Source organism: Aethalodelphis obliquidens, unplaced genomic scaffold (genome assembly GCF_003676395.1).
Source record: "Aethalodelphis obliquidens isolate GAN/ISIS:26980383/991018 unplaced genomic scaffold, ASM367639v1 scaffold6, whole genome shotgun sequence".
NCBI lineage: Eukaryota > Metazoa > Chordata > Mammalia > Artiodactyla > Delphinidae > Aethalodelphis > Aethalodelphis obliquidens.
In genome coordinates, this window is record NW_020837950.1 from 71,704,308 (window position 1) to 71,730,901 (window position 26,594).

A 26,594-nucleotide genomic window follows, 5' to 3' on the forward strand; every position below is an offset into this window, starting at 1 on the left:
GGGCGAGGGCGCGCGGGGCGGGGCGAGGGCGCGCGGGGCGGGGCGAGGGCGCGCGCCGCTGTTGGCTGCGGGCAGCTCGCCGGCACCTGCCGGCCCGGCCCGCCGCCTGCAGCGCCGGGTGTTCTCGCCGCGCAAGTTGCGGGTCCCGCAGGGCCTGGGCTGCGGGCCCGCTGGCCCCGGGGATGGCGTCGGAGCCGCGCTAACTCCGGTACTGAGGGCCTCCGGCGAGGGCCGGGCCGCGAGGAAGGGAGGGCGCCGGGGCGCGCGGGGCCGCTGCCACCTGCTGCAGCGTCGGCCGGAGCGTGGAGGCGGCCTGCGTGGAGGCGACCCGTGGAGTTCGGGTCCTGCCTGCGCGCCCCCTCGACGCGCGGCCGCCGCTTCCTCCCGCGCTGGGGGAGCGCGTGGGGCACGGGGAGCATCGCGGGGCCCGGGGGCGCTCGGCTCGCCCGCTCCTCGGTGAGACGCGCGCCCAGACCCGCTTCTTTCCCGGAACTTGACGAAAAGTTTTCCCTCTCAGACGCGCGGGGCTCCCGGGCCGGGAGAGGAGCCGGCTCGGCGCTCCCCGACCCATAAGAGCCCCCACGGCGTCGGGGCCACAGAACACCGGGATCCCGCCACTTCGGAGCCCCCCAGCCGCCGGGACCCCCTCCACCTCAGGGCCCCCGACCCCTGCGACCCCCGGCAGTTTGCAGTCCCCGACTCGCCGGAGCCCCTCTCCCCACACCTCGGAGCCTCCGACCGCCCGGAACCCCTCTGGGTCCACCTGGCAGCTCCCGACCCCCTTGCTTCTCAGATCCCTGTTCTGGGGCCGCAGACGCCCCCTTCTCTTGGGACCGCCTACTCCCCAGGCCGGGGACTCCCTTTTGCTTCAGGGGCCCCCGTACCTGGACTACAGCCCCCTCAGCCTCGGGGACTCGCGCCTCGGGATGCATCCCAGCGGGAGGCTGAGGGGCAGGAGCTGTATGGGTACAGAGAGCTGCCCCGAGGAAGGAGCGGGGGGGGGGGGCGGCGGCTCAGAGCTGGGGGGCTGCGGCCGCGGGGAAGGCTCCTCTTCACGAGGCCTCAGCGCCGGCCGGCGGACCCCAGACCCCGCGCCTGCGCAGCGGGCCACAGGCAGCCGCGTGCGTTTCAAAGTTGGACAGGCGCCATCTGCTCCAACTTGGATGTGGAAGTGGAAGCTTGGCTTTGGGAAGTTCTGTGGGCAGGAGGCTCCTGGGCACGGACTCACGCCCTTCGTTTACGGGGGAGGGCGGTGTCTTAGGGCCCGTGTCTGCAGGCTGTTGGCCCCTCGCCGTTGTCTTGGCTACCTTTGTAGAGGATGGGTGGCTGCTGGGCACTGTTAGGAGCTGTGCATGGACCAGACCAGACCTTACAGCAGTCCCTTCCTCTTGCCCGGTTTATCTGGCCAGTACCAACCTGTGTCTCAGGTTTGGATAGGGCTTCTTCCCTACTGCTTAGCCCCTGTCCCACCTGGGTTGCTCCGCCCTCCCACCCCCGAACCAAGGCTGTCGTACTACTGTCTTGGTGGTGGTATGTTTGACCCCTTGAGACTGTGGGCTTCACCTGATTAACAGCCTTTGTGAGAAGCTGGCATGTTCTTGGGGCTCAGGGTTATTGAGTGAATGCACCCTTTGGGCCGCATCGAGGGCGGTCAGGTAACCGGTTCAGCGTCACCCAGCTGGAGAGGGGCAGGGATGACATTCACACTGAGGCAGGTCACGGGGCCAGGCTCCGCTCATCTCAGTGTCCTTCACGGCCCCAGCAGGTCCTGGCAGGTCCCTGCTTAGCACTTTGCGTGGCGCCGAGGTGGGCTTGCTCCACGCTCGCGAGACGGAGTGTTTACAGCCTGCCCCCAGCCCACCCTCTCATGCTCCGAATCAGGGCTGCCTCACCTGGCCTCCGCGGGTCCCTGCAGTTCCCCTCTCTCTACTTCTCCACCCCTCCACCCCTCCGCCCCTCCGCCCTTCCACTTCTCCATCTCTCCCTCCCACTGCCCTACTTCCCTCTGTCCAGCGGGTGAGTTCCTGCCCGTCCTACCTCCACTTCCCCTTGCTTGTGCTCTGCTGAAGGCCTCTCAACAGAGAGGACACAGCTTATCAGAGCAACATGCTTAAGAATCTGTCTTCCCTGTTGGTCAGAGCTTCTGACTGTCACGTCCTCACCCTCAGCACAGAGGATGCCTGCCCAGCATGGCGTGGGTGCTCGCGGAGCTCTGAGACCTTGGAGAAGATTTGTCATCACACCAGACATTGTACCTAATATGTAAGAGAGGATTTTAGGAAAATGGGTACGTGTTGTCAATGTTTGCTGTAGGGAGGGTATAAAGTTTCTGGGGTCTGGGTTTAAAATTCTAGATTGTCAAGTTGCAAGGACCTCGGGTAGCTTGGCTGGGCTAGTCACCTCATTTGACAGATGGGGAAGCTGAGGCCCAGCGCTCGGTCAGTGCCGCAGCGGAGGTGCGAGGAGAGATGCTGGTGACAGGGCGAAGCCGTACAGTGAGGCTGTGCAGACTGGCTGTGTCTGGGCTTGCTTATGCAAATGAGTTGCTGAAATAGGGGGCCTGAGCTGGCTGGCCGTGTCGGGTGCCCGGGGAAGAGTGATGCCAGCTAGCATCTTCCAAGGCACGATTCTAAAGGCTTTATGTAGATTTCTTCCCCCATCTTGTCAACTGCCTAATGAAATAGGGTCTGTTATTGTCCCCCTCTTACTACGTGGGAATTGAGGCACAGAGAAGTTAAACTAGTCCAAGGTCCAACAACTGCTAGGCGGAGGAGCCAGGATTTGAACTTACGTGGTCTACCTCCAGAACCTGCATTATTTTTTCCCCTTGTGTATTTTAGTTTTAAAACTTTTCTATTGAAGTCTAACATACATACAGAGAAGTCTCAATATTGTTGTATTTAACTTATCGATGATCACAAAGTGTAGGGTCTGTACTCTTAAGCACTCCAGCAAGCCATGTTTGGCCTTTGATGTCAGACCCGGTTTGAATCCTGTTTCTCTTGCTGTGTGACCTTGGGTGTGTCACTCAGCTTCTCTGAATCTCATAGTTTCTTGGGTGTACTTGGCAGGCTTGTGATGATTAGAGCATGTGATAGCTCCTGGTATGTTTGGTGTTTGGTAAATTTTCAGTAAATTATTTGACTTATTAATAATTAAGATTATAAATTGTGTTGGCTTTGTTAAGTGGACTATCTTCCGAACCTGTGAGTTGCCTTCCGGTCACTTTACAGGTACTTATGATGATTAGTTTTGGTAAATATATGAAGCTGAAACATTTGGGGGTAGAGGGGAAACCTCCCCTGTGCACTGAAAATCCTTAATTTAAAATGTCCCACCTGTGCCTTTTAAACATCACCACCTTTGGGCGGTGTAAGTTAAATATCTGTTCCTTAGGGTTGGGAAGGAGCCTCTGGGGACCCTCAGCAGTTTAACGCCAGTTTCTGCCTGGTTTGCTGATGGACGGAAACTTACTGAACTACATCGTGTTGAGTTCCAGGTGCCTCAAGGTTGCCGTGCACCCTCCAGAGGAGTATATTGGGCTTCTAGGAAATTCTTTTTTAGGATTGTTTTTATCCTAAAGAATAACTCTTTTAAAAAAACAAACTACTTTTCTAGTTGACTTTCCTATTCTGTGGTTTTTTTTTGGCTGTGCCGTGTAGCATGCGGGGTCTTAGTTCCCTGACCAGGGATCAACCCCACCCCCTCCCCTGGCAGTGGAAGCATGGAGTCTTAACCACTGGACCGCCAGGGAAGTCCCGACTTTCCCTTTCTATGTAATGCACATTAGTCCATTATTTTAGGCGGCTTGTGCAGCAGTGGAAAGAGTAAGCACCTTAGTGTAGGCTCCAGGTCAGCCCCAGCAGGACCCCTTCAGTCTGCGTTCCATCTGCGCCTCGGTCTTGTCTGTGAGATGGTGATGACAGTGTCCTCAGCTCTGGGGGTTGCTGGGGAGGTTACACAGATCATAGATGGTGGGTGCGGACACCGGACACAGTGCCCAACGTGCAGCGGCCACCGGTGAGTAGAGGCAGCTGCTTGTGTTAACTGTTAATGCCGAGGCGCCTGAGATCCAGAACGTCCTATGCCTTTCTCTCCACTGCTTGAATTAAAAAGAGAAAGAGACTCACAGTGGTTGGTGCTTGTGAGCCCTCTACACAAATGTCTGATTCTCATGGGAGGTGTCTCATAGGTCAGTGGGTTCTCCTTTTTGTTTGGTCTAGGCTTGAGGTGAAGGCCTGAGAGAGCCACTCCTGTGGCGAGTCTGGCGGTCCCACCAGCATCCTCGCCAGGAAGCGTGAAGGACCCCCGAGAGGCCTTCTGGAGGGTGACGCAGGTGTTGGAGAGAGAAGACTCAGGTGGGACCCTCCCTGCAAGACCTTGGGCAGGTTGCTGCCTCTGGCTCAGCCCAGCGTTGTTCCCACCTGTGAGATCCTCCTCTTTCACGGGAGGGATAAGGATTTGAGGAGGTGCTTGATGTCTGCATTAGGGCTGTAAGTAGCAAAGCTTACCAAGGGGCTTTGGGGTCACAGACTTGGGCTCAGGCCCCAGCTGCTGCCACGTGAAAGTGGAGACCTGGGCAAGCTGTGTGCTTCGGTTTCCTCCTCTGTGCAGTGGGGGTAGTACCTGGCGCAGAGGGCTGCTGAGGGCTCTGGCACAGAATGGCATGTTAAGAGCTTAGAACGGTGCCTGGTCCTCATGAAATTGTAGTTTTATGGTGGTGCTCCGGTGTAGTCAGGACTTGCAGACCGAGTTCCTGCCCTCTGGAAACTTTGGATCTGTGACAGATGGGCCCTCAGGCCATGGCTGATAGAAAGGGGCCGTGTGCGCCTGACTCTTAAGCGGCAGGGTACGGTGAGCAGCGGCAGGCCTGGGTTGACAGGAGGCTTGGCAGCGAAGATGAGCGCACCCTCCGTGGAGGATCAGGGAGAGTGGCGCTGTCCCCGTGCTGATGGGGGTGCGAGGGGGCCGCTCTCCTCCGCGGTGTCCAGAGGGGAGAGCTGGGACGAGGGAGGCTGTGTATAGCATGCGCCCCGTGGGCAGGAAGGAGCCACGGGAGAGGAGAGGAGTGCAGAGGATGTCTGCATGGACGGGCAGAGCTGTCCCTCCCTGAAGCCACCAGTGAGTGGAGTTTTCTTCCCCTGGGACCCTAACTAAATCATTTAGTTTTGGTTTCATAAACTGTTTCTTTCATTTATGAAGACTTGGTCAAGACTTAGTCCCATTACTTTTTAAGGAGGAGAAAATTAAATTGTTGCTTCAAGATGGACTTGTTTTCCAAAGCCTTATTCAGAGTCACTGGCAGAGCTGCTCTCCACTCTCTGACTCGTATTAAACTAAAGACGGGCCCCTGGGAGTGAAGGTTGTTTCAGTCTCTTGGGCACTTTTCCTCTTTGCTTCCTGCAGAACTCAGTTTTGTGGCAGGTAAGTAAAATTCAGGTGGCCTTGCTGCCTGGAATAAAAAGTCTTCGTCTTACCTGTGCATTATGTCTTGTGTGTTTCTCTCCTCCGGACGGTGACGGCTGCTCATCATCAGACTTGGATCTGGTGCCGGGCTGTGCCCGGGTGACTCTGAGAGCCCAGGTCGCATGCTGTGGCAGCCACTGTGCAGGGGGTCGTGTGAGACTTTGGGAAACAACTGCAGAGGGAAATTTCGTTTTACTTTCCTGAGCCGTCAAGTGTTGACAGTGTTGGTCGCCGTCTAGTCTAGCAGCGGATATGGCGCACAGGGCGGTCACCGCTCACTTGCTGGGTCTGCCGTCTGCACGCACGGCTGGGAGCGCGATGGATTTTCTTCCTCTTCTGTGACCTCCCCTGCTCACCTTGTTCTTGAAACACAACCCAGCTCTCAACAGATGTTTCTTGGATGGATTGCCCCTGAAACCTGCCCACAACTAGAATGTAGTTGTTAGTAATAATTAATTCAGCAAATAGAATTTTTTTTTTTTTTTGGCTGCACTGCGTGGCATGTGGGATCTTAGTTCCCCCACCAGGAATCGAACTTATGCCCCCTGCAGTGGAAGCGCGGAGTCTTGACCACTGGACCGCCAGGGGAGTCCCGCAAATAGATTTTTTAATCCTTAACCATGCTAGGCATTTGACCAGGCAGTGGTATCCAGAAACTGTTAGCATGTGCCCGCCTGAAGCTTAGTCAGGAGCTAGGAGAGAGAGACACGGAAACTGCTGTAGGTGGGGTGTGGCCACAAGGAGCTCAGGAGGAAGGAGGGCCTGCAGCCTCCTGGGGGAGTTGAGAAAGGCTTCTCAGGGGAGGTGCTGTGTCTCCTTGTGGCACACGCTCCCAGATCCCCAGGGGCGCTGATGGCAGAGCTGGGGAGAGTACCTGCGGCAGTGGCGCAGGACGGCTGGGTGCTGAGAGAGGTGAGGGTGACGGCATGAGGCTGGTGTGGCTGGCAGGGACGGATCCAGAGGGCCCTGGGCCGGCTTGGGGAATTTAGGCTTACTCTGTCTTTAGAGAACGTGTGATTTGGAGGCAGGCCATCCGCAGCTGGTCTCCTGGCTGGCTTCCAGAGTCCACCCTGCAGCCTCTCGTGGAAGCACCCCCTTTGTGCAGCCTCCCCCGGCAGGGCCCCGTCGGAAGGCAGGTGCTCTGGCGTGTGGCTTCTGGTTTTATGGCACTGGTAGCACCAGGTGAAAGGGCTTGAGGACAGTTGGCCTTGGCCCTTGCGGAGTTTGGTCTTAGAATATGGTGCAAGGGGAAGTACTTTTTCCCTTTTAGGTTTATTTCTCTGAAGGCTGTTCTCTGAGTCTGTTCCTCAAGTTTAAGGAACTTAAGCTGGGCTTGGAACCATCGGGGGCCCCAAACGTCCCTCAGCTTCTCCCTAGAAGAGGCCCTCGGGCTTCTCTCTGTGGCCCCAAGGCAGAGGAGAGAAGACGGAGGACGAGGCCACCACCAAGCGGCTTGGGACTCTGTCCGACCTTGTTTCTTTCTTCCCTGTGCTTCCATCTTGGCGACTCAGAGGAGAAGGGGTCCTTGGGTTCACATCACACACTTGTTCCATGTTGCTGCCTATTCTAGTGTCAAAATTTCAGTTTAAATTCATGGGTTTTTTTTCAGGTACTTAGGCTCTTTGTGTGGCTGGAGTGGAGGAAATTCACGTTTATCGGGTACCTACCGTGTGTCAGGTACAGGTGTGCCGGTGCTTCACCACACCTCATTTCACTTATCCTTAGCCAGCCTGTGAGGTGTATGGTATCGCCCCCTTTTACTCCTGGGGAGGAGGGAAGTTGAGGCTCAGAAAAGTTGAGCATCTCGCCAGCTAGTAAGTGGCAGGGCCAGAATTTCAGCTGGGGCTGTCGGAGGGTCTCGGCTCTGCTTACTGTGAGTTTTTCCTCTTGTGTTTATGGCTTTTTGCCAGTTTGACCTGTTGGTGTGTTGATGGTATTTGGATAATTCTCATTACCTTTGGCGTTGCCAAAGATTAGCTCTTAACTATGTGCTAAAAATGTTTCTTACTGGATTTTCCTCTTAATTAAAAAAAAAAAAGTAGAACTTTCAAATTGGTATACAGCTTTATCTTCCTGTGTCTTCCCGTCGTGAATCCTGTTGTTTCACATCATGGTTTGGTTCGGGAGTTTTCCCAGCGCAGGGTTCCAGAGACAGTTTGCTGTGGCCTTGCCTGGGAGGAACTCCTGGCTGGGGACTCAGGGTAGGGGCCACAGCCCAGGAAATTCAGGGCAGTGTGAACTGCAAAACAGTTAAGACAGGTTCCCATGTGGTGAGGGGAATGCCCAGATCCTTTCCGAGGATGAACTGAGTTTTTGCTCTGTAGGTCAGGGAAGCACTTTATTTTGTGCAATACCTTTATAATCTCATTTTTGTATTAAGCTGTAATTTTGCTTGTAGTTTTGTTTTGGTGTAGTTCTACCTTCCAAGAAAAATTGATAACCAATTAGTACGACACCATGATTAAATAATCCTTCCTTACTCACTGGGTCATATTTCAAGTTTTTATTCATAGTTCAGTCTCTTTCTTTCTGTCTTTTTTTTTTTTTTTTGTGGTACGCGGGCCCCTCACTGCTGTGGCCTCTCCCGTTGCGGAGCACAGGCTCCGGACGCGCAGCCTCAGCGGCCATGGCCCATGGGCCCAGCCGCTCCACGGCATGTGGGATCTTCCTGGACTGGGGCACGAACCCGTGTCCCCTGCATCGGCAGGCGGACTCTCAACCACTGCGCCACCAGGGAAGCCCAGTTCAGTCTATTTCTGAATTCCGCAATTGAATTCATTCCTTCTTATTTCTGTTTTTGCTCCAGTGCTGTACTGTGTGACTGGTTCCTTCCATGTCTGGGAGCGGGGGGAGATTACCCCTCCCCCATTTTCTGCTTTTAATGAATTTGCTTTGGCCGTGTTGACAGTGAGAGGCAGACCAGGCTTCCTGAAGGGGAGCGGGAAGCTCATTGCAAAAGCTAAAATAACACCCGAAAGGGGGTGGTTATCAGTGTTACTGCCAGGCTTCAGACCTTCAGCTGTTTGCTGTTGTATGATAGCAGCTGCTAACAGTGCCTGCGGTGGGGGGCGCCTGCTGAATGCCTTTCTCACGGCACTTTATTTAATTCTCCCAAGGCAATCTCGTGGAGTTGGGATTAGAACCCAGGAAGGACTGAGCCCAAAGTTCCCTTCTTTATGTGGTTTCTGTTCAATGGATCAAATTTAAAGGCACCACCAGGTTTCTTTAGTTTTTGATGTTTTAAAAGGACAGGAGAAGGTAATGTAACAAACCCCAGGGTTCTCAGAGCGCAGGGGACTGTGCTGTCCAGGCTGATGCGCCTCCTACCCCAGTCTTAGGCCAGAGAACCATAGGCAGGGCCTGTGTGTTTACTGCAGGTTCATGGCCTTTATTTTTTCCTTTATTGATCATCCGTCTTCACTGAGCCAGCCTTCTGACCTGGGTTTTTATAACCCCAAACTACACCATTCATCCACTACTATGGCTTATTTTGGGGTCAGTCCTATAGATCCCAGCTCTGCGGCTAAATAACAATGTGATCCTGGACCCATTTCTTTTTTTTTTCTTTTTGGTTGCCTTGGGTCTTTGTTGCTGCGCGCGGGCATTCTCTAGTTGTGGCGAGCGGGGGCTACTCTTTGTTGTGGTGCATGGGCTTCTCATTGCGGTGGCTTCTCTTGTTGCGGAGCACGGGCTCTAGGGCACAGGCTCAGTAGTTGTGGCGCGTGGGCTTAGTTGCTCCGCGGCATGTGGGATCTTCCCGGACCAGGGCTCGAACCCGTGTCCCTTGCATTGGCAGGCAGATTCTTAACCACTGCGCCACCAGGGAAGTCCCATGGACCCGTTTCTTGACCTGAGCCTCAGTTTCTTCCATGGTAAAGGGGATAATATGCCCCGCCTTGTAGACCTGAGTAAGGTGACTAAAACATCGTGGAGACCCATGGCTAACTTGAATGTGTTTGGGGTCATCTCACTGCACATGGCATACACAGTTCATCTTCTTTTCTGTCATGAGGAAGGCGTCTCGATTTCTGTGCTGTCTCAGAAAAAGTTGAACCTTGACTTATGTATGGGTTATGAATTCACATACTTTTGACAGAGGTATCCTGTTTATCATTTAAAAAAACATGGAAAACAAAACCCCTTCTCTCTGCCCGGCACAGCCCTCACACTCCCAGTGCTGTCCTGAGGATCACCGATGTGACTGGGGGCAGTGATGGGGATGATAAAGATGGTTATTTTATGTATTTTTACCCTAGGTGTATCCTTTGTTTGAATTATCTTCCTGTTGTTTTATATCATGATAATATACGTTAAAACTCTAGCTTCTGGCCCTGAATTAAAACTTGTGTATGTAGGGCTTGTTTCAAGGATTCCTCTTTTAAAAGCTGTGTCAGAACATTTGAACGTGCGTCAGAGGAATTGCATCTTTGGCTTTTATATTCACTGTCCTGATTTCCGTTCTGGTGTTTTTTCTAGTTTTTCCGTGGACCAAGATGACTGATGGAAACCTTTCCACCACTACAAATGGCGTAGCCTTGGTGGGCATTCTGGACGGTCGACCAGGAAACCACGTTCAGAACCTGCAACCCCTGAATCTCAAGGCACCCAGATCCCTCTCGTTGCCTGAGTATGGGCCCAAGCTGAAACTTGGTGCTTTAGAAGATCGGCACAGCCTTCAGTCGGTGGACTCAGGCATCCCTACCCTAGAGATCGGCAACCCGGAACCTGTCCCCTGCAGCGTGGTCCACGTGAAGAGGAAACAGTCCGAGTCGGAGATCATCCCTGAGCGAGCCTGCCAGAGCGCGTGCCCACTGCCTTCCTACGTGCCACCAGCTCCCACCAGTGCCGAGCGGGAACAGAGTGTGCGGAAGTCCTCCACGTTTCCCAGGACAGGCTATGACTCAGTGAAGCTCTACAGCCCCACCTCCAAAACCCTGAACCGCAGCGACAATGTCTCAGTCTGCAGCGTGTCCAGTCTCGGCACGGAGCTGTCAACCACGCTGTCCGTCAGCAATGAGGACATCTTGGACCTCGTGGTCACGAGCAGCTCCAGTGCCATCGTGACCCTGGAGAATGACGATGACCCACAGTTTACTGATGTCACCTTGAGCTCCATCAAGGAAACCCGTGACCTACGCCAGCAGGACTGTGTTGATGAAACTGAGGAGGGGAGGAAATTGAAAATATTGGGACCATTTAGTAACTTCTTTACAAGGTAATGCCTTCTCTATCTCTCTAGAAGAGCCAGGTTATTCAGTTCAGACCAGTTGCGTTGTTGTTCTTGTCTGCAGTGTGTCCTGTGTTTCCTGCCCACAGAGCAGACACTGTCATACAGATAATTATGCCGTTTCCAGTAGCCCAGAGTCCTGTGGACTTGTGCGGAGGACTGGTGATTCTGCTGTTCGATTCCTCACTGCTGGCTGTCACTTCTGTGTCCCTGTCACTCGCACAGTCTCTTGTCACTTCCTGACCTCTGACCTGCTGTGGCTGAGGCTGACCTGTAAGTGGCCACTGTTACCAAATCAGCAGCCTTTGTCAGCTTTATCCTCCGAAGGGCCCTTTATGCTGATAACTTGAGTTTCTTGGGCCAAGCAGAGGGTGCTGGCGAGGGTGATATCGGACTTCGTAACTCCAGCCTCCGCTGGCACAACCCAGGGCTGGTATTTCTGGGTGCCCCTGGACGCGCGCCCTGTGCTCCTGCCTGGCTGTGCTCTTTTGTTCGTGTTCTGGCCCTGGGCCTGCTTCTGAGATGTGTGCTGTCACTGCACTGCAGCCACACACGTTCCCACCTGTGTTAGGACCAGGCCATCCACCCCACTCCCCGCGGTGCCCTGTCCCCAGGCGCCGAACTGGGATGCTGGCATCCCTGTGTCTCACCTTAAGCCCCGTGCAGCCCTTCCTACAGCCTCTTTTTTGTGCCCTCGTGTTTCCATTCAGCAAGTGTTTTGTGTTTGCGTCCTGGGCTCTGCCCTTGACAGGCAATATGGGAGTAATTCGGTAGTGACCTTGGGTGGGCTTGCGGGCTGGGGGTGGTGGAAGTGGACATATCAGTCAGTCACATAGGCAAACGTGAACTCCCAAACTGTGGAGTGCCGCAGGGAAGGGCCGAGGGCCCTGGAGACTGTGTGCAGAAGGGCCGTCTGGTCCCCAGCAGCTCTCTGGAGGGCCTGGGCCCAGGGCCTGGCAGGTAGGAACGCCGCCGTGGTCCACCTGGCTGCCCCTGTCTGTGCCCGTAGCGGAGCCCGTGTTGGACACTTGGCGGTACGGGTGTCCCTTCGAGGTGGTGGACGTGCTGGCTTGAATCAGCCGGGGCTTCTGCGGCTGTGGGCGCGCACGTCCACTTACGGCTGCCTCGGCTCATGCATCGTCTGACGGTGGGGTCGTCTTGGATGAGCCGAGACCAGTCCTGAGTGAGAAGCTCTCCGATGGCGGCTCTGGTTTTATGGGGCACCTCTTCTCTCTGATGCACCCGCAGACAGGTATTGTGCTACTCCCAGGAGAATCCTGGCCCCAGAACTCAGTGACTTCACGGTTGCCTTCAGTGGGAGAAACCCAAGAACCGTGGGGGAGACCCACGATCCTCACTGAGGCCATAGCCCTAAAACAGTGCTGCTGCAGATCAGATCTGTGTGGCTGAACTGTTCCCTTTGCTCAGATCAGTGTCTTCAACTTTGCCTGTTGATGAATACCACCTGGGTGCCTGTTAAATACGGCTCTTCAGGCTCCATCCCAGAGCTCCAGGATCAGAATCTCAGGGGAAGGGCTTTGGAGACAGGTTTTTAGAATCATCTGAGGTTCTTGGCAAATTTGGGAAACCTTGCTCGAAAATGGGGCTGGCTGGGAAACAGCATAGAGGAAAGAACTTAGCTTTGGAATTCAACAGATCTGCACCCACATTCTAGCTGTGTGACCTTGAACAAGTTACTTCACCTCTCTGAGCTTTCTCATCTCTAAAGTAGCGTTAGTAAATAGCCTAGCACATGATGCCTATTGTGTTGTTGATTTATTGATACCGTGTTTGTAGTCTTACCTGCATTGTTCCCATCGTCATTTGCTTTCTGTCTCAGCTTCATCATCTACAAAATGGGTATGATGAGGCCTACCCCTGCGGTGGTCAGGGAGACGAAGTGGGCTTACACGTGTGGACCTTAGTACGGACCCAGACAGAGTGAACGTTGCAGCGTCAGTTGCTTGTTGTGATGGTCGTGACTGCGTCTTGCTTTGTCTGCTTGCCTTTGTCTTACTGTCTGTGTTGGAGCCTCATTTCCTTTGGAAGGAAACACCATCAATTACTGCAGATCGTTTCTTGTAAACCTTTCTCGGCTTTGTGCCACAGAAATCAAATGTCTCCTCTTTGTTTTATTTCTTAATTCTTATCTCCTTCCCCTCGTTTTGATGACTGTGACATTATTATTGTGAGCCATTATTAAGTACCTTTGGGAAGCAGGTGGCATATTAATGGCAAGTGAATCAAGATCTGTGATATCGTGGGCCAAGTGTAGTGAATTTTTTGTTCTGGAGTCTTAAGTGTTAGAGAAGAGTTTCAGTCCATAATTCCTTTGAGAGGAAAACGGGGGTTCTGTGCAAAAATGTCTGGAACCCACTAAACATTTTACAGGTGAGTTTATAGGCAGGGCCTGGCACACAGCAGGTACTTCGAGGACGGTGGACCGTGTGAGTTCTTGTTGGGGGCAGGGCTGCGGCTGGAGCTGGTCCTTCGTGGTTCCCAGCCCAGGCTTCTGAGTCATCCTGTGTCTCCACTCTGTCCCCTCAACCCAGCGACTCCCTTGACCCTCGTGCCCGTCTGTTGTCCTTGTCCTCACCGAGTCCACTTCTGGGTTGTAGAAAGCAGTGTGGGCGGCATTGTGGAAGGCCAGTCTAGGAGAATGGGGCTCAGAGGAAGCAGTGGAGGTGGTCAGGGAACTTGGAGCCTGAGGGAGCAGACCTGTTGGTGAACCTGACTGCTTGATGAGGGTGGCCTGGACGAGTCAGGAGCAGAGGAGCGCCAGGAGGGCTGGCTGAGCCCGGCCACTGCCCCGAGGAAGCCCAGGCCCAGCTCCAGTTTGTGCCTTTGGCCCCTCCTTCACATAGGCTGCGGTAAGCACCTCCTGTGGAGACTCCACCCTGAGCTTAGAGATAGTCCTGCCCATAAGGAGCTCCCTCCAGTGGGGGAGATGGACACACACTGCAGGGGTGGGGGGCACGAGTCTTGACATGGGGCTGTGTGTGTGTGTGTGTGTGTGTGTGTGCGCGCGCGCACGCACGCGTGCGTGTTGGGGGTACCGAGGTCAGGAGCACTGGTTCAGGAGTTGGGCTGCCTGGGTTCCGTGTTAGCTGTCCTACTTAATAGCTGTGTGACCATGGGCAAGTTACTTCACCTCCCTGAGCCTTAAATGGGGCATAAAACTACTGTGCAAGGTTAGAGATCAAATAGGTGAAGCACCTAGCACACTTCCTGGCCCTCCATGAATAGTAGCTATCAGTGATTCTAACATAAATATTATCATTTCTAAAAAATATGTTTTCTAAAGCTTTCTCTAGTTCTTATCCCCATATTGTGCTTTACTTTGATCAATCCAGGATTGAAAAAGATCAGGATTTCTCCACTTTGGCTCTGTTGACATTTGGGGAGGGATGAATCTTTGTGGTGGGAGCTGTCCTGTGCATTGAAGGCTGTTTAGCAGCATCCCTGGCCTCTACCCACTAGATGCCAGTAGCATCTTTCCAATTGTGACAACCGAAAACATCCTCAGACAGTGCTGAATGTCCCTGGAGGGCTGGGGTGGGGAGATGGGCAAAATCGCCCAACTGTCGAGGACTGCTGAGCTAGCAGGTTGTAAATGTTGGTATTTAATTGCTTCTTTGAAGGAAATTTACTAATGTTGTATACATATGTATATTTTTCGTTAAAGTCTGGTTGATTTATAATATTATATTAGTTTCAGTGATTCAGTATTTTAATAGATTTACTCCATTTAAAGTTATTATGGGGACTTCCCTGGTGGTCCAGTGGCTAAGACTCTGCACTCCCAACGCAGGGGGCCTGGGTTCGATCCCTAGTCCGGGAACTAGATCCCACATGCCGCGACCAAAGATCCGCGTGCCACAGCTAAAGGTCCCGCGTGCCTCAACGAAGATCCCATGTGCTGCGACTAAGACCCGTGCAGCCAAATAAATAAATACTAAAAAAAAAAAAAAGTTAATATAAAATATTGGCTATCTTCCACTGATGTAATATATTTTAAGCAGGATCCTCATCTTTTTTTTTTTTTTTTTTGTGGTACACGGGCCTCTCACTGCCATGGCCTCTCCCGTTGCGGAGCACAGGCTCTGGACGCGCAGGCTCAGCGGCCATGGCTCACGGGCCCAGCCGCTCCGCGGCGTGTGGGATCTTCCCGGACCGGGGCAGGAACCCGTGTGCCCTGCATTGGCAGGCGGACTCCCAACCACTGCGCCACCAGGGAAGCCCAGGATCCTCCTCTTATATAGAAGAGAGGGACTGTGTTCAGGGCTCCTCTGAGCCCGGTGTAGTGTAAGAGCCTTTATCTAAAAAGCTGGACAGCAAATATGAGAGAATTCAGTAACACGCTTGTTTTCCACAGGAGATAGGGCTGGGATTTCTGTGAAGCCCGGGGTTTAAGGCTACTCATCTGCTCCGGGCTGGAAGGTAGTAATTAGCTTTGACCACTTACACCTTCTTTTGTGCAGCCCTTCATTAAGCTCTCAGGAGAGATGAGCTGAGTATCCTTTGCTGAGAAGCGATGCTTGAACTGCATCTGAAGGGTGAGAAGGAGCTCGCCAAGCGAAGACGTGGGGCAGAGGGGACAGCTTGTGGACGGCTGGGAGCCGGGGAGCCCCTGGGTGTGTTTAAAGGAGTGTAATGAAGCATTTTTCCGGTCCGCTTCCCGACCTGGCTGAGAGGTCCTTGTGGGCACAGTCTGTGTCTGGTTCGCCCTGGCACTGAGTTGTAATTCAAAGATAGAGACAGAGGAGTTGGTGGTTCAGAGCCGGAGCTGCTCAGACCCAGGTTTGAACCTCAGCTCTGCCATTTTTGACCTGTGTGACCTCAAGAAACTTCCTTAATAACCTCTGTGGTCCCCAGGGTGTACTGGGTGACAGGGGGTTAATTGTGCCTTTTGTGAAGCGTTGATGTGGAGGTTAAACGACATCCTCCAGGTGAGGTTCTGGGCAGAGCACATACCCAGTAGGAGCAGGTTGGATTCCTGGCCCTGCTCTCTGCTTTTGTTGGGTTTCCCATAAGATTTCACTTTTTTAAAAAGGGAGTGTGAAAAAACTTGAAACCACTGGCTTAAGAAAAATAAATCTTTAGATGGGCACTTTGACTCAGTGGGAAAGTGCTCAACTAAAATTTTAGTTCCTGTACTGATCTAGGCATTTGGGATTTGACCATTTGAAAAGCGACATGAGCAGTGCTAAGGAACGTATCTGCCCCCTGCTTTCTTTTTAGGGAGGTGAGTTAGCTTACCAACAGGGCGGACGCACTTCAGAGACACGTGACAGCCAGAGCCCTTGGCACAGGGAGTAACAGACAATGCCCAGTGCCTGCCGGGTGCCATTCTCAGCACTTCTGAGGGGTCACCTTGCTTAATCTTCAACTGCCACACGAGGGAGTGCCGTGTGTTAGATTCGATGGGCTGGCTTGTCCATCCTTCTAGGGGCCTTTCCTGCACTGTGGAGCCAGGGAGTTAAAAATGTGTGTTTCCCAGAGATGCTTGCAGCCAGGGTTCTAGGCGTGAATTAGGTCCCGTTTGTGAAAGATTTGAGGCCGAAGTCAGGCGGAGACCATGTTTCCTCCCCTTTGGCTGTTTTCTGCTGTTTAGTGATGTCATAGAGATGGGAGGCTTCCCTGCAGCATCCTCCCTGTGTCCCTTTCCCGAATGTGTAGAGGCCGCTGCGGTGCAGGAGGTGGCTGCGTTCTGCATCCCAGGGTTGAGAGGAGTTGTGGTGGCTTCCTGCTCCTGTTGCATTCCACTCCAGTGGCAGTTCAGATGTGGCAGCTCCCCTGGTGCGTCAGTTCTGTGTTGTTCAGGGAGCCGTTCCTGGGGGCCCAGTTTAGAGGTGCCTAGCTCAGCCCTTACAACAATTTTGAAATCATCTAATTCCTTGAGTTAAATCCTTTTCTGCTTAAAATTCCTAGAGTGGGTTCTGTATGCTGCACTGAAAGCTGATGGATTCAGGTGAGTGCCGTAATAATTCTCATTTATAGGTGAGGAAACTGAGGCAAGAGGTGGTTAAGTAGCTAGCAAGGGATACAAAGATGATACGGGGTTTGGGACTCTGAACTTAGGTTTCTTTTCTGGAAAACAGAAATAAGTTCATGCTTCAAAGGATTAAATGGGGAGGAAATAAATGTACATGGATGGGAAGCACCCAGCACATGGCAGGCATATTAATGTCTAATTTATTTATTTGTTTATTTTTTTTTTGCCTGACTGTAGTTTTCTACTGCTTTGACCATTTTAGAATTAGCATCAGTGAATTGAGGTATAACATTGTAACTGTGAATTTTCTGTAAAATGTGCTTGCCAATATTCTTGGTGACTTTGACCTGGCATTAGTGATATACAGAAAACACCTGCTGTATATCTGAGCTGCTGGGGTGTGTGTATGTGTACACACATGCACCGCTGTGATACCTGGACGGAGCGCTGGTTGGTGTTCTCTTGATCTACCTGTTTGCTGGCGTGTGGTCTTGGGTAAGCCGTCCACTCAGCCTCTCTGGGGCTTAGTGTCCTTGTCTGCAAAATGAGCTGAGAGTGTCCTCCTCTGAGTTGTGAAAACGAAAGGAGGGACCTGATCAAGGTGTCGAGCTCAAGCGCCAGGCAAGAAGATACGAAGATGGGCAGACACAGCTGCAGGCGGCTGTGCAAATCCCTATACTGTGCCGTGTGATGAGGGTTTGGAAAGAGACACGAGCACAGCAGCAAATGCCCTGGGGAGGTCCAGAAAGAAATACAGGGCTGACACGCCAGCAGGCCTTTGAAAGTGTCTTCCGTGTGCACAAGGTTGAGACAGTGTTTCTTTGTCAACGTCACAGGAGCAGGGAAAAGCCCAGCATTTCTGGGAAAGCACCGTAGCAGGAGGTGCTCAGGATGGAGAGCAGCGGTGGGTGAGGAGATGGAAAGGTGGGCAGGAGCTCATATTCGGCGGGGCCTTTAGGACCCACATTCAGGCTCAAAGCACTCAAAGCACGTTAAGAGCCACACACAGTAAGATGCAGGTCTGCCCAGGAGCTGATGACTGCCTTGACAAGAGAGGGTTGAACCTGGTTAGAGGAGGGGCTCCTCTTGGGGGCGGGAGTAGCTGCCCTGTTCTGAGCACACACCAGGCACTTAACTCTCCCTCAGGCATGTGTTTCACAGCCCTTCGAGTAGGGACTGTGACCTTTCACTTGTCCAACTCCGAAGTCCCTGCTCTTTCTACGGAAGACACAGCCCTGCCCCTTGTCACGTGTGTGTCGTGATCAGAAAGGGGAGGGGGGACTTGGGCAGGGAGGGCAGGAGGAGAGGAGGTGGAGACTCTGCAGGCCGGAGGAGCAGAGACTAAGCCGGGTGGGTCGGGGGGCAGGGTCGTGACACTTCCTCAGGGCTGGGGTCAGCTCCGAGGCTTGCTGGCTTGCGGGCGGGGGCGTGGGGGGCTGCGGCAGAGCAGGGTCAGTGCCAGGCGCCGCCTTGGCCTTGAGCGTGGAGGAGCAGGGGGGCTCTAGCAGGCAAGGACCCTGCTAGGGTGGTTCCGATGTCCCTAACGAAAGGTCTGTGAGGCGTCTCCGTTATTCCGAGTGTTGCCCTTTCTGTGTGCCTTGTTTTCACAAGCACACGTTTACCCTGGGGCTTCTGACCCTGTTTTGAAACCCGCACCCCAGGGTTTTCAGCGCCTCCGATGTGAATTCTTGTACCAGGTGGATTTTCAGTAGCTCAGCCCCCTTGATTACGGAATGCCTGCACTTCTTTTCCGACCCCTGTTCGCCCAGCTCAGTTCTCACCAACTGGTGTTTAGGCACCTGGGAGGTCATCGGTGACCTTGATTAGAGATGTTTCTCTCACTCCAGGTGAGGGTCAGTTTGAGGTTGTCCTTTGAGTTCGGAGAAGATGCAGCAGATAGTGGCCCTCTGCCAACATGTGACGGGAGCTGCAGGAGGCCGGCCGTCTGTGCTGGACACTTGGGGGAGGTTGGGTGCCGCCGCCGGCACTGTTGGAGAGCCCTTCTGTCGGCGATACAGCTGTGCTCAGAAGGAACAGCTGGGTTTGTTGAGGGTGCGTTGCCTCCCTGTGCTTTGCTAGGCTTTGTTTGTTTTCTTTTGGCAGCAAGTCGCAGCCATGGTAATTTATTTATTGAGTGCCTGCAGTGTACCAAGCCTTGAGCTAGGTCCTCATGTATGTTTCTCATCATACGTTCTTTCCAGAAATATTTACTGAGCAGCCACCATATGCCAAGGCGCTGTTCTAGGTACTTGGGATTGATCTGTGGACCAAAGACCTTGGTCCTCGGAGAGCTTACATTCTAGTGGGGGGAGGCAGATAATAATCACCATTAATAAATAAGTGAAGCATATATGTGGGCAGTGATGAGTGCTGGGAGGAAAATGAGAGAGTAGAGGTGGTAAGAGGGGCAGGGGGACTGGAGAAGGCAGGTCAGGGTTGCCCACAGAAGCGGTGCCCATCGGGTGAATGAAGAGGAGAGGTTTAAGCAAAGACTTGAAGCAGGTAAGGAAGTTCATGGAGCAGATGCCTGGGGGAGGAGCGCCTCAGGCCGGGAAGCGAAGAGGCCGAGCAGTGAGGAGGGGGCTGAGGTCAGTGGGACCAGGCCCCGTGCGGGCCTGGAGGCTGCTGTAGGTGGTGACGGAGGAGTCTGGACCTGGGGAGCTGGGTCTGAGCAGGGCTGCGAGTTTGGAGTTGTTGGCACTCCAGCAACTCCAGGGGGTTTGGGACAAGGTGAGGTCACCAAGAGGAACGAGCACGGAGCGCTGAGAGGCCTGCGGAGAGGAGGAGCCCCGCGGGAGGCAGGCCGGGGAGGTGGAGGAATGGGGTGCCGGAGCCCAGGGAAGCCAGGAGCAGACCAGACAGGGCGTCGGGGGTGGGGTGTGATCGGCTGGGCCGAGGGTGCTCGAGGGTCAGGGGAGATGAGGACAAGTGACTTTAGCAAAGGGACCTTGGCCAGAGCTGTTCTAGGGGAGCCGTGCAGGGCCAAGCATGACTGGAGCAAAGTTAAGGGAACGGGAGGAGGGAAGCTGGAAGCGGCAAGCGCAGTCCTTTTGGTGGGTTAGCTGCGTCGGGGGCAAGGAAAGGGGGTGATAGCTGGAGGAGGAAGTGGTGTGAGCTTGCTTCTTTAAGATTGGAGAAATCCTTTTGTTTTTGTTTACTGTGAAGTAAAAGAGTAGAAATTGAACATATCAGAGAGAGTAGAGAATTCTGGAGCCTTGTCCTTGAGTTGCCTCTGTCGGAGTGGGATCTAGGGCTCAAATAGAGAAATTGGCTTTGGCCGGGTGGCGTCATCTGGATAGACAGGCGGCGGAGCAGAGTGTGTGGGCACAGATGCTGGAGGCCACATGTGGCCATAGGAGACTGGAAGTCCTCTCTTTTTCAGTGCATAGAGACTACTTTATTGTTTTTAATGCTGCTTCATTGTTTTGTGTGTGTGTGTGTGTGTGTGAATATAGATTTTAATCAACATATTTGCTTTTTAAAAGGTAGACTTTATTTTTTAGAGCAGTTTTAGGTGCACTGCAACATGAAGCAGAGTTCCCATATACCTCCCCCCCCGGGACCTGCGCAGACCCCCACTGTCAGCATCCCTGCCAGAGTGGTACCTTTGTTGCAGTCAATGAGCCTGCATTGATACTGGGTTGGCGAAAAAGCTCGTTCTGGTTTTTCCATAACATTTTATGGAAAAACCCGAATAAACTTTTTGGCCAACCCGATAGATACATCGTTATCACCCAAAGTCCATAGTTTACGTGAGGGTTCACGCTTTTTTTTTTTTATTGCGGTACGCGGGCCTCTCACTGTTGTGGCCTCTACCGTTGCGGAGCACAGGCTCCGGACTCGCAGGCTCAGCGGCCATGGCTCACGGGCCCAGCCGCTCTGCGGCACGTGGGATCTTCCCGGACTGGGGCACAAACCCGTGTCCCCTGCATCGGCAGGCGGTCTGTCAACCACTGCGCCACCAGGGAAGCCCCGAGGGTTCACTCTTGGTGTTGTACATTCTGTGGGTTTGGACAAGTGTGTCATGACATGTATCCACCATTATAGGATCAGACAGAGTAGCTGCACGGCCCTAAAAATCTGTTTGCTCTGTCTCGTCATCCCTCCCTCTCCACTAACCCCTGGTGACTGCTTTTTTTTACTGCCTCCATAGTTTTATCTTTTCCATCATCAGGATCGTACAGTACGCAGCTTTTTCAGATTGGCTTCTTTCACTTAGTGATATGCGTTTAAGGTTCCTCCATGGCTTTCAGTGCCTTGCTGGCTCATCTCATTTTAGTGCCGAGTGACAGTCACTGGATGGATGGACCACGGTTTATTTATCCCTTCACCTACTGAAGGACATACTGGTTGCTTCCAAGTTTTGGCAATTCCCAGTAAAGCTGCTGTAAGCATGCGTGTGCGGGTTTTTGTGTGGAAGTAAGTTTTCAGCTCCTTTGGGTGAATACCAAGGAAGCCTGATTGCTGGATGGAATGGTAAGGGTATGTTTAGTTTTGGAAGAGACTGCCACACTGCCTTCCGACGTGGCTGCACCATTCTGCGTTCCCACCAGCAGTGAGCGAGAGTTACTGTTGCTCCACGTTCTCGCCAGCATTTGCTGTTGTCAGTGGAATTCTCTTTCTGTTGCATCATTTTCTTGGTGAAGTAGGAAGCAAGATCCTCAGCTGACAGCGAGGGTGGCGACGGAGGAGCAGGGAAGAGGTGTGAACGCCATCCAGGTGGCTGGGAGAGTAAAGGGCAGGGCAGCGTGACTGCGGGGGCGTCAGGGGTCTGGCCCGTGGCTGGAGACCAGGCAGCTGTGCCTCTTCTCCCGTGGGTTCCCTGCACGGGTACGCACATGGGGCAGGGGTGTAGTTTCGCTGAGTGGGTCCAGTGAAGTGAGAGGCAGGCAGGGGAGCTGAGGGTATGTGTAAGAGTGTGACCTGGCCTTGGAGCCGAGCCAGGGGTAGGGGGTGTCTTGGGGGTGAGGGTCAGTGAAAGGAGGAAGGCTCAGCAGAGACTCCGGTGGGTGGGGAAATCAGAGGAGCCAGTTGGAAAGACTCAAGGCTCGAGGTTGGTGGGGTCTTCACCTCGTGAGCCAACGGGCTTAGGGTCACACGGCTAGTTGGCAGTGGGGCTTGGAGGGGCGCAGCCCACCTCCTCCGCAGCCCCAGTCTGTCTGCTCTGCTCTGGGCCACCACACTGTTAGAGCTCTGTCTGATGACTCTGGTCAGGGAAGGCGGAAGAAAGGCGGCGAAGTGCCTCGTCCCGCTCCTGTCGCGTGCTGGGGCGGGAGAGGGAGGCAGCGCTGCTGTCCCAGGGGCATGGTCATGATCGGCACTGCTCTGGTGGGCTGGCCATGGGTATAAGAAGACCCCCATTTGTGAACAGCACCCCGTCCTCAGGGAGACGTTGGCGTGGGGTGCGGGGTCCCGTGTTTGGGGCCGGGGGAGAACCGTGGGAAATAGCGCTGAATGGGCCGTGTGGCTCCCCCTTCCCCGGGGCTCACTGCAGGCCCCACTGCTAAGGAGCTGCATGGGACATTGGTGCCCTGCTCTGGGGCTTTGTGCCCTGGAGTGGCCGCCCAGGCCAGGATAGCAAGAGGGGAAAGAAATGCCACAAAGAAAGGTCTGCGAGGAGCGTGACCGTTGTCGGGCTGGACGCGAGGTGCCCCTCCGTCTTCCTCAGTCCTTGGTCTGCAGGGGACTCCACCCTCCCTCCCGCTGGCTGCCCGCGCCTTTGTGTTGATGTTCCTGTGGCCCCCTGTCCAGGCGCAGGCCTGCTCACTCAGGGACGCCTTCTCCATGCTCCTCTGAGGATCTGCACCCTGAAGCGTGCCTGTAGATGCTTAGCCAGTGTCAGCAGGGGCTGGTCCATCCTCCACGTGGGGACCAGCCTCACGGGCCTTCTGTGTGCCCCGAGAAGCCCGTGTTCACGCAAGAGGGGGGCTCACGGAAGATACTGGGGGCCGGGGAGCTTGTGTGCGCCATCGCAGCTGCCCGGTGCTGGGGCTTTGGCTGCCCTCCGCCTGGTGGGCCCCATCTCCTGGCCATTCCAGGTCCGTGGGTGCCCCCCTTCGCCCCGCAATAGCACTTCCCAGAATGTCTGTCGGGGCTGGAGCCCACTCGAGGGCAGCATGGGGACTGCACAAGTAAAGGCGGGGACGTGCAGTGACGCACTAGCGGCTACCCTTTCCCCGGGGTGGGGTGGGGCGTGGGCTCAGCTGGAGTGACGTGTGGGAAGGGGCAGTGGGAACCTGATTGAAGCCCTCCGAGACGTCGGGTGGTGGCCTCTTCCTCAGAGCTCTGCCGCCTACCCCCTTCGCACCTGTGGCAAGTCGCTTTGCAGGTGCTGCGTTCCCACGTGTGAAATGCAGAGTTGGGCCAGGCGGTTGGTTGATCCAGCGGGAGGAGCCGTCTTGAATCGGTGTCTCACCTGCGTGCAGCCCCTGCTTTCCTCCCACAGGCCTGCCGACCCCTCCTGGAGTAGGTTCCCTTTCTGCCCCTCACTGCTGCGCACACTTTAAATGAGAAGAATCTACCGAAGGTTCCCGGGGAACCATTGTGCCATCGTGTAGTGTCATCCGATGGGTTCCCCCCTCCCCCGGCCTGGGTGCCCGAGGGACTACATCTCACTCATCCCAAGCTGGCATCTAGTTAGAACTCAGTAGATGCTTGTCTGATCGTTGAATTCAGATGTCGTTCATTTCCTCGGTGAATAGCCACCCAGGACCTGGTGCTGGGGGTGCAGCAGCCGACAGCCCCTCCCCCAGCAAAAGTACCAAGTGGCCCTTACGTCTACTGTGGCCACAGGGTTGCGGGAGATGCTCCATGTCAGGCTTTAACTGCTGGGGAGAGATCAAAACATCCCTCTCCGTTTTGGGAGAGGGATGAGGGATGGTGTAGGGTCGGGCTGCGGGAGGTTCCGTTTTAAATAGGGAGGTCAGGGAGGGCATCACTGAGCAGGTGACATCTGAGCAGAGATCCGAGTGAGATGAACAAGAGTGTTCTGGTTGAAGGACACGGCAGGTACAGAGGTGCTGAGGTTGGTGGGGACTTGCCTTGTTTCTCTGATGTGTGTGTCTTATGGGCTCCACTGACCTGCACCCATCTCCCTGGGGAGCAAACCAGTGGGCTCCACGTCCCTGGTCCCCCGGCAGCTCGTGCACGCTTCAGCAGAGGCGCCCTGCTTCGTTGTTTGGGTCCTTACGTTGGGACACAGTTGGTGCTTCTGCCGGAGTCCAGACCTGAGCTGTCCAGCACGTTAGCCACTGGCCACACGTAGCTGTTTGAATTTAAATGGGAACTTTGGTTCCTCAGTAACACTGGCCACATTCCAGGCTCAGTAGCCACACGTGGCCAGGGTCTGTCCCATGAGACAGCTCAGATTTATACATTCCCGTCATTGTGGGATGTTCTGTCGTCCAGCGCTGGTCTAGATCGTCCAGATGACAGTCTGTGGCTTGAGTTTTCACCTTTGTTTTCACGTGTAAAAGCAGCACATGGTGGTTGCGAAACAAGCGAATCAGTTATGACGTGTATGAAGCCAAGGGAAGCCTGTAGAAAGAACCATCCACGGGACCCCTAGCGAGAGGGAGGAAGCAGACAGGGTGGCCTGCTTCCTCTTCTGGAGCAGAGGGGTGGGGGGCCAGAGCCGCTTGCAGGGTGTTGAGGGTCTGCCCGGAGGCCCTGCTGGACGCTGCCTGTGAGCTCTAGTGCAGGTTTCAATATCCCCAGATACTTGAGAGTGGACAGGGGGAGGACTTCCCTGCTGGTCCAGTGGTAAAGAATCCGCCTTCCAATGCAGGGGACGCGGGTTCGATCTCTGGTCGGGGAACTAAGGTGCCACGTGCCGCGGGGCAGTTAAGCCCGCATGCCGCAAACTACAGAGCCCCTGCGCTCTGGAGCCCGCGTGCCACAACTCGCGAGGGGCCTGTGCGCCGCAACAAAAGATCCTGCATGCTGCAACTAAGACCCGATGCGGCCAAAAAACTAAAGAAAATAAGGAAATAAAATAAATATTAAAAAAAGAAAGAGTAGATGGGGAGGAGCCTGCCCCCTCAGAGGTGTGTCCTGAAGGTGTCTGTTGTGCCTCCAGTGAACTCAGTGGGGATTCAGAGCGGGCAGTTGTAGAGCCAAAGATGTGAATATCCGTTCTGCCCGTCTGGATGGGTGGCGGGCAGCCTGCTTCATTTTCCTGAACCTTGGTTCCCTTATCTCTGAAGTGGCGATAAGGAGGCAACGCATATAATAAAGCGCTTGGCACGGTGGCGGTACTGCGCCCTCTCTAGAATTTATGAGGGGTCTCTTCCCTGCTTCTTGGTTGAGTGGATGAATGAACGCTAGTAAGTAAGTGCCAACGTGCCCAGGAGATGAGCAGCAGGAAAGGGAAAACAGACAATGGATCCAGTCAGCCCTGAAGGGTGGACACAATGGATTTCTTTCATGTTACTGATGGACTTGATTAAAATCAGGCCACTGGTTGGTTTTGTGTGGTCTCGCCAGTTCTCTGTTAGGTGTGGAACTTAAGGGAACAGGAAGATATTCTGGGAGATCCCAGCTGGGTTTGATGATCTGTTTCCTTCGCGTTTGTGGGTTAGGAAACTTGTCCGTATCTGAGGAAAGAAACCTTTTAAGTTCAGCCACTTATTGTTGGGTGCTGACATTGAAATGCCGGTTGGCCCCAGGGGGGGAGGGCAGGGACTTTTCGCTGCAGAGTGCCGGAATTGGTAAATTCAGGAGCGGCCTGAACAGAACCAAGAGAGAATGTCCTCAGCCTGCACATATGTGTCCTATTCAGTAGCCAGACCATGTATGTTTCTGGTAAACCTCACAGGCTGCACTGATTTCTCTGCCGCGTTTCTGCCCTGGCTTCTGGAAGGTGTTCATGTCCTTAGAAATTCCACAGCCATAAGCAGGGTAGTTTTGGGGAGTGGGGGTGAGGAGAACGTATTTGTTCTTTGCAAGGTGTTCATCTGGCTTCCTGAGTTTATGCAACACCCTCAGTGTGCTGGCGCGATCGGGAAATCATACACTGCGTCTTTGTGGAAGTTTGACGTTATGGTCAGCCTGGGAGGGGTGATTCACTGTGAAATGCAGGACACTTTGTGGGGGGTATAGGAGTTTGTGGGGTTGTGAGAAAGCCACAGGCAAAACGCATTCCTGCAAAGCAGGTCTTCAGCCATCAGCTACTTTCTACTCATAAATGAACTTCCCTTTGCCCAGGTGGGTGTAAAATCTGTTCTACCTAAAACATGTTGGTGGAGCGACACAACAATTAAAACTGCCTTATTCTGTTTTCTACCTCGAGTAGTGCCTATTCTTTTTTTTTTTTTTTTAGAAATTTTTTTTCTAAGATGTTGGGGGTAGGAGTTTATTAATTTATTTATTTTTGCTGTGTTGGGTCTTCGTTTCTGTGCGAGGGCTTTCTCTAGTTGTGGCAAGCGGGGACCCCTCTTCATCGCGAGGCGTGGGCCTCTCACTATCGCGACCTCTCTTGTTGCGGAGCACAGGCTCCAGACGCGCAGGCTCAGTAGTTGTGGCTCACGGGCCTAGTTGCTCCGCGGCATGTGGGATCCTCCCAGACCAGGGCTCGAACCCGTGTCCCCTGCATTAGCAGGCAGATTCTCAACCACTGCGCCACCAGGGAAGCCCCGAGTAGTGCCTATTCTAAAATGATTATGTATTTGTTCGTAGAACACTGGGTACTTGATATAGCTAACGTTAAACTCATCTGAGCCTTCTGTGTTTTTCGTGGTACACATCCTACTGGATTGCCACATCAAATCAGCTAGTTCCTGTTTATGTGAGGGGAACTGGGTGTGTAACCGAGAGTTGTTTCAATTCCAGTTTTGCTGATTCTTTGTTGTGAATAGTTGTGGTTTGTCTCAGGATTCCTGTAAGGCTCTGTACATGGAACAATGATGA

At 53.8% G+C, this 26,594-nt stretch overlaps 1 protein-coding gene across 4 annotated transcripts in view; it reads left to right on the forward strand.

The window, feature by feature from the left end:
* TBC1D14 (TBC1 domain family member 14) overlaps positions 1 to 26,594 on the forward strand; it is a 103,953-nt gene that overhangs the window by 777 nt on the left and 76,582 nt on the right. For 3 of the 4 annotated variants that reach the window (XM_027103767.1, XM_027103765.1, XM_027103766.1), the window contains one exon: positions 9,943 to 10,681. In XM_027103767.1, coding sequence (XP_026959568.1) covers positions 9,960 to 10,681 — 722 coding nt within the window. In that variant the 5' untranslated portion in view covers positions 9,943 to 9,959. Of the gene's footprint in view, positions 1 to 30; positions 209 to 9,942; positions 10,682 to 26,594 lie in introns of those variants that run through there. The other variant, XM_027103764.1, reaches the window with a different exon arrangement.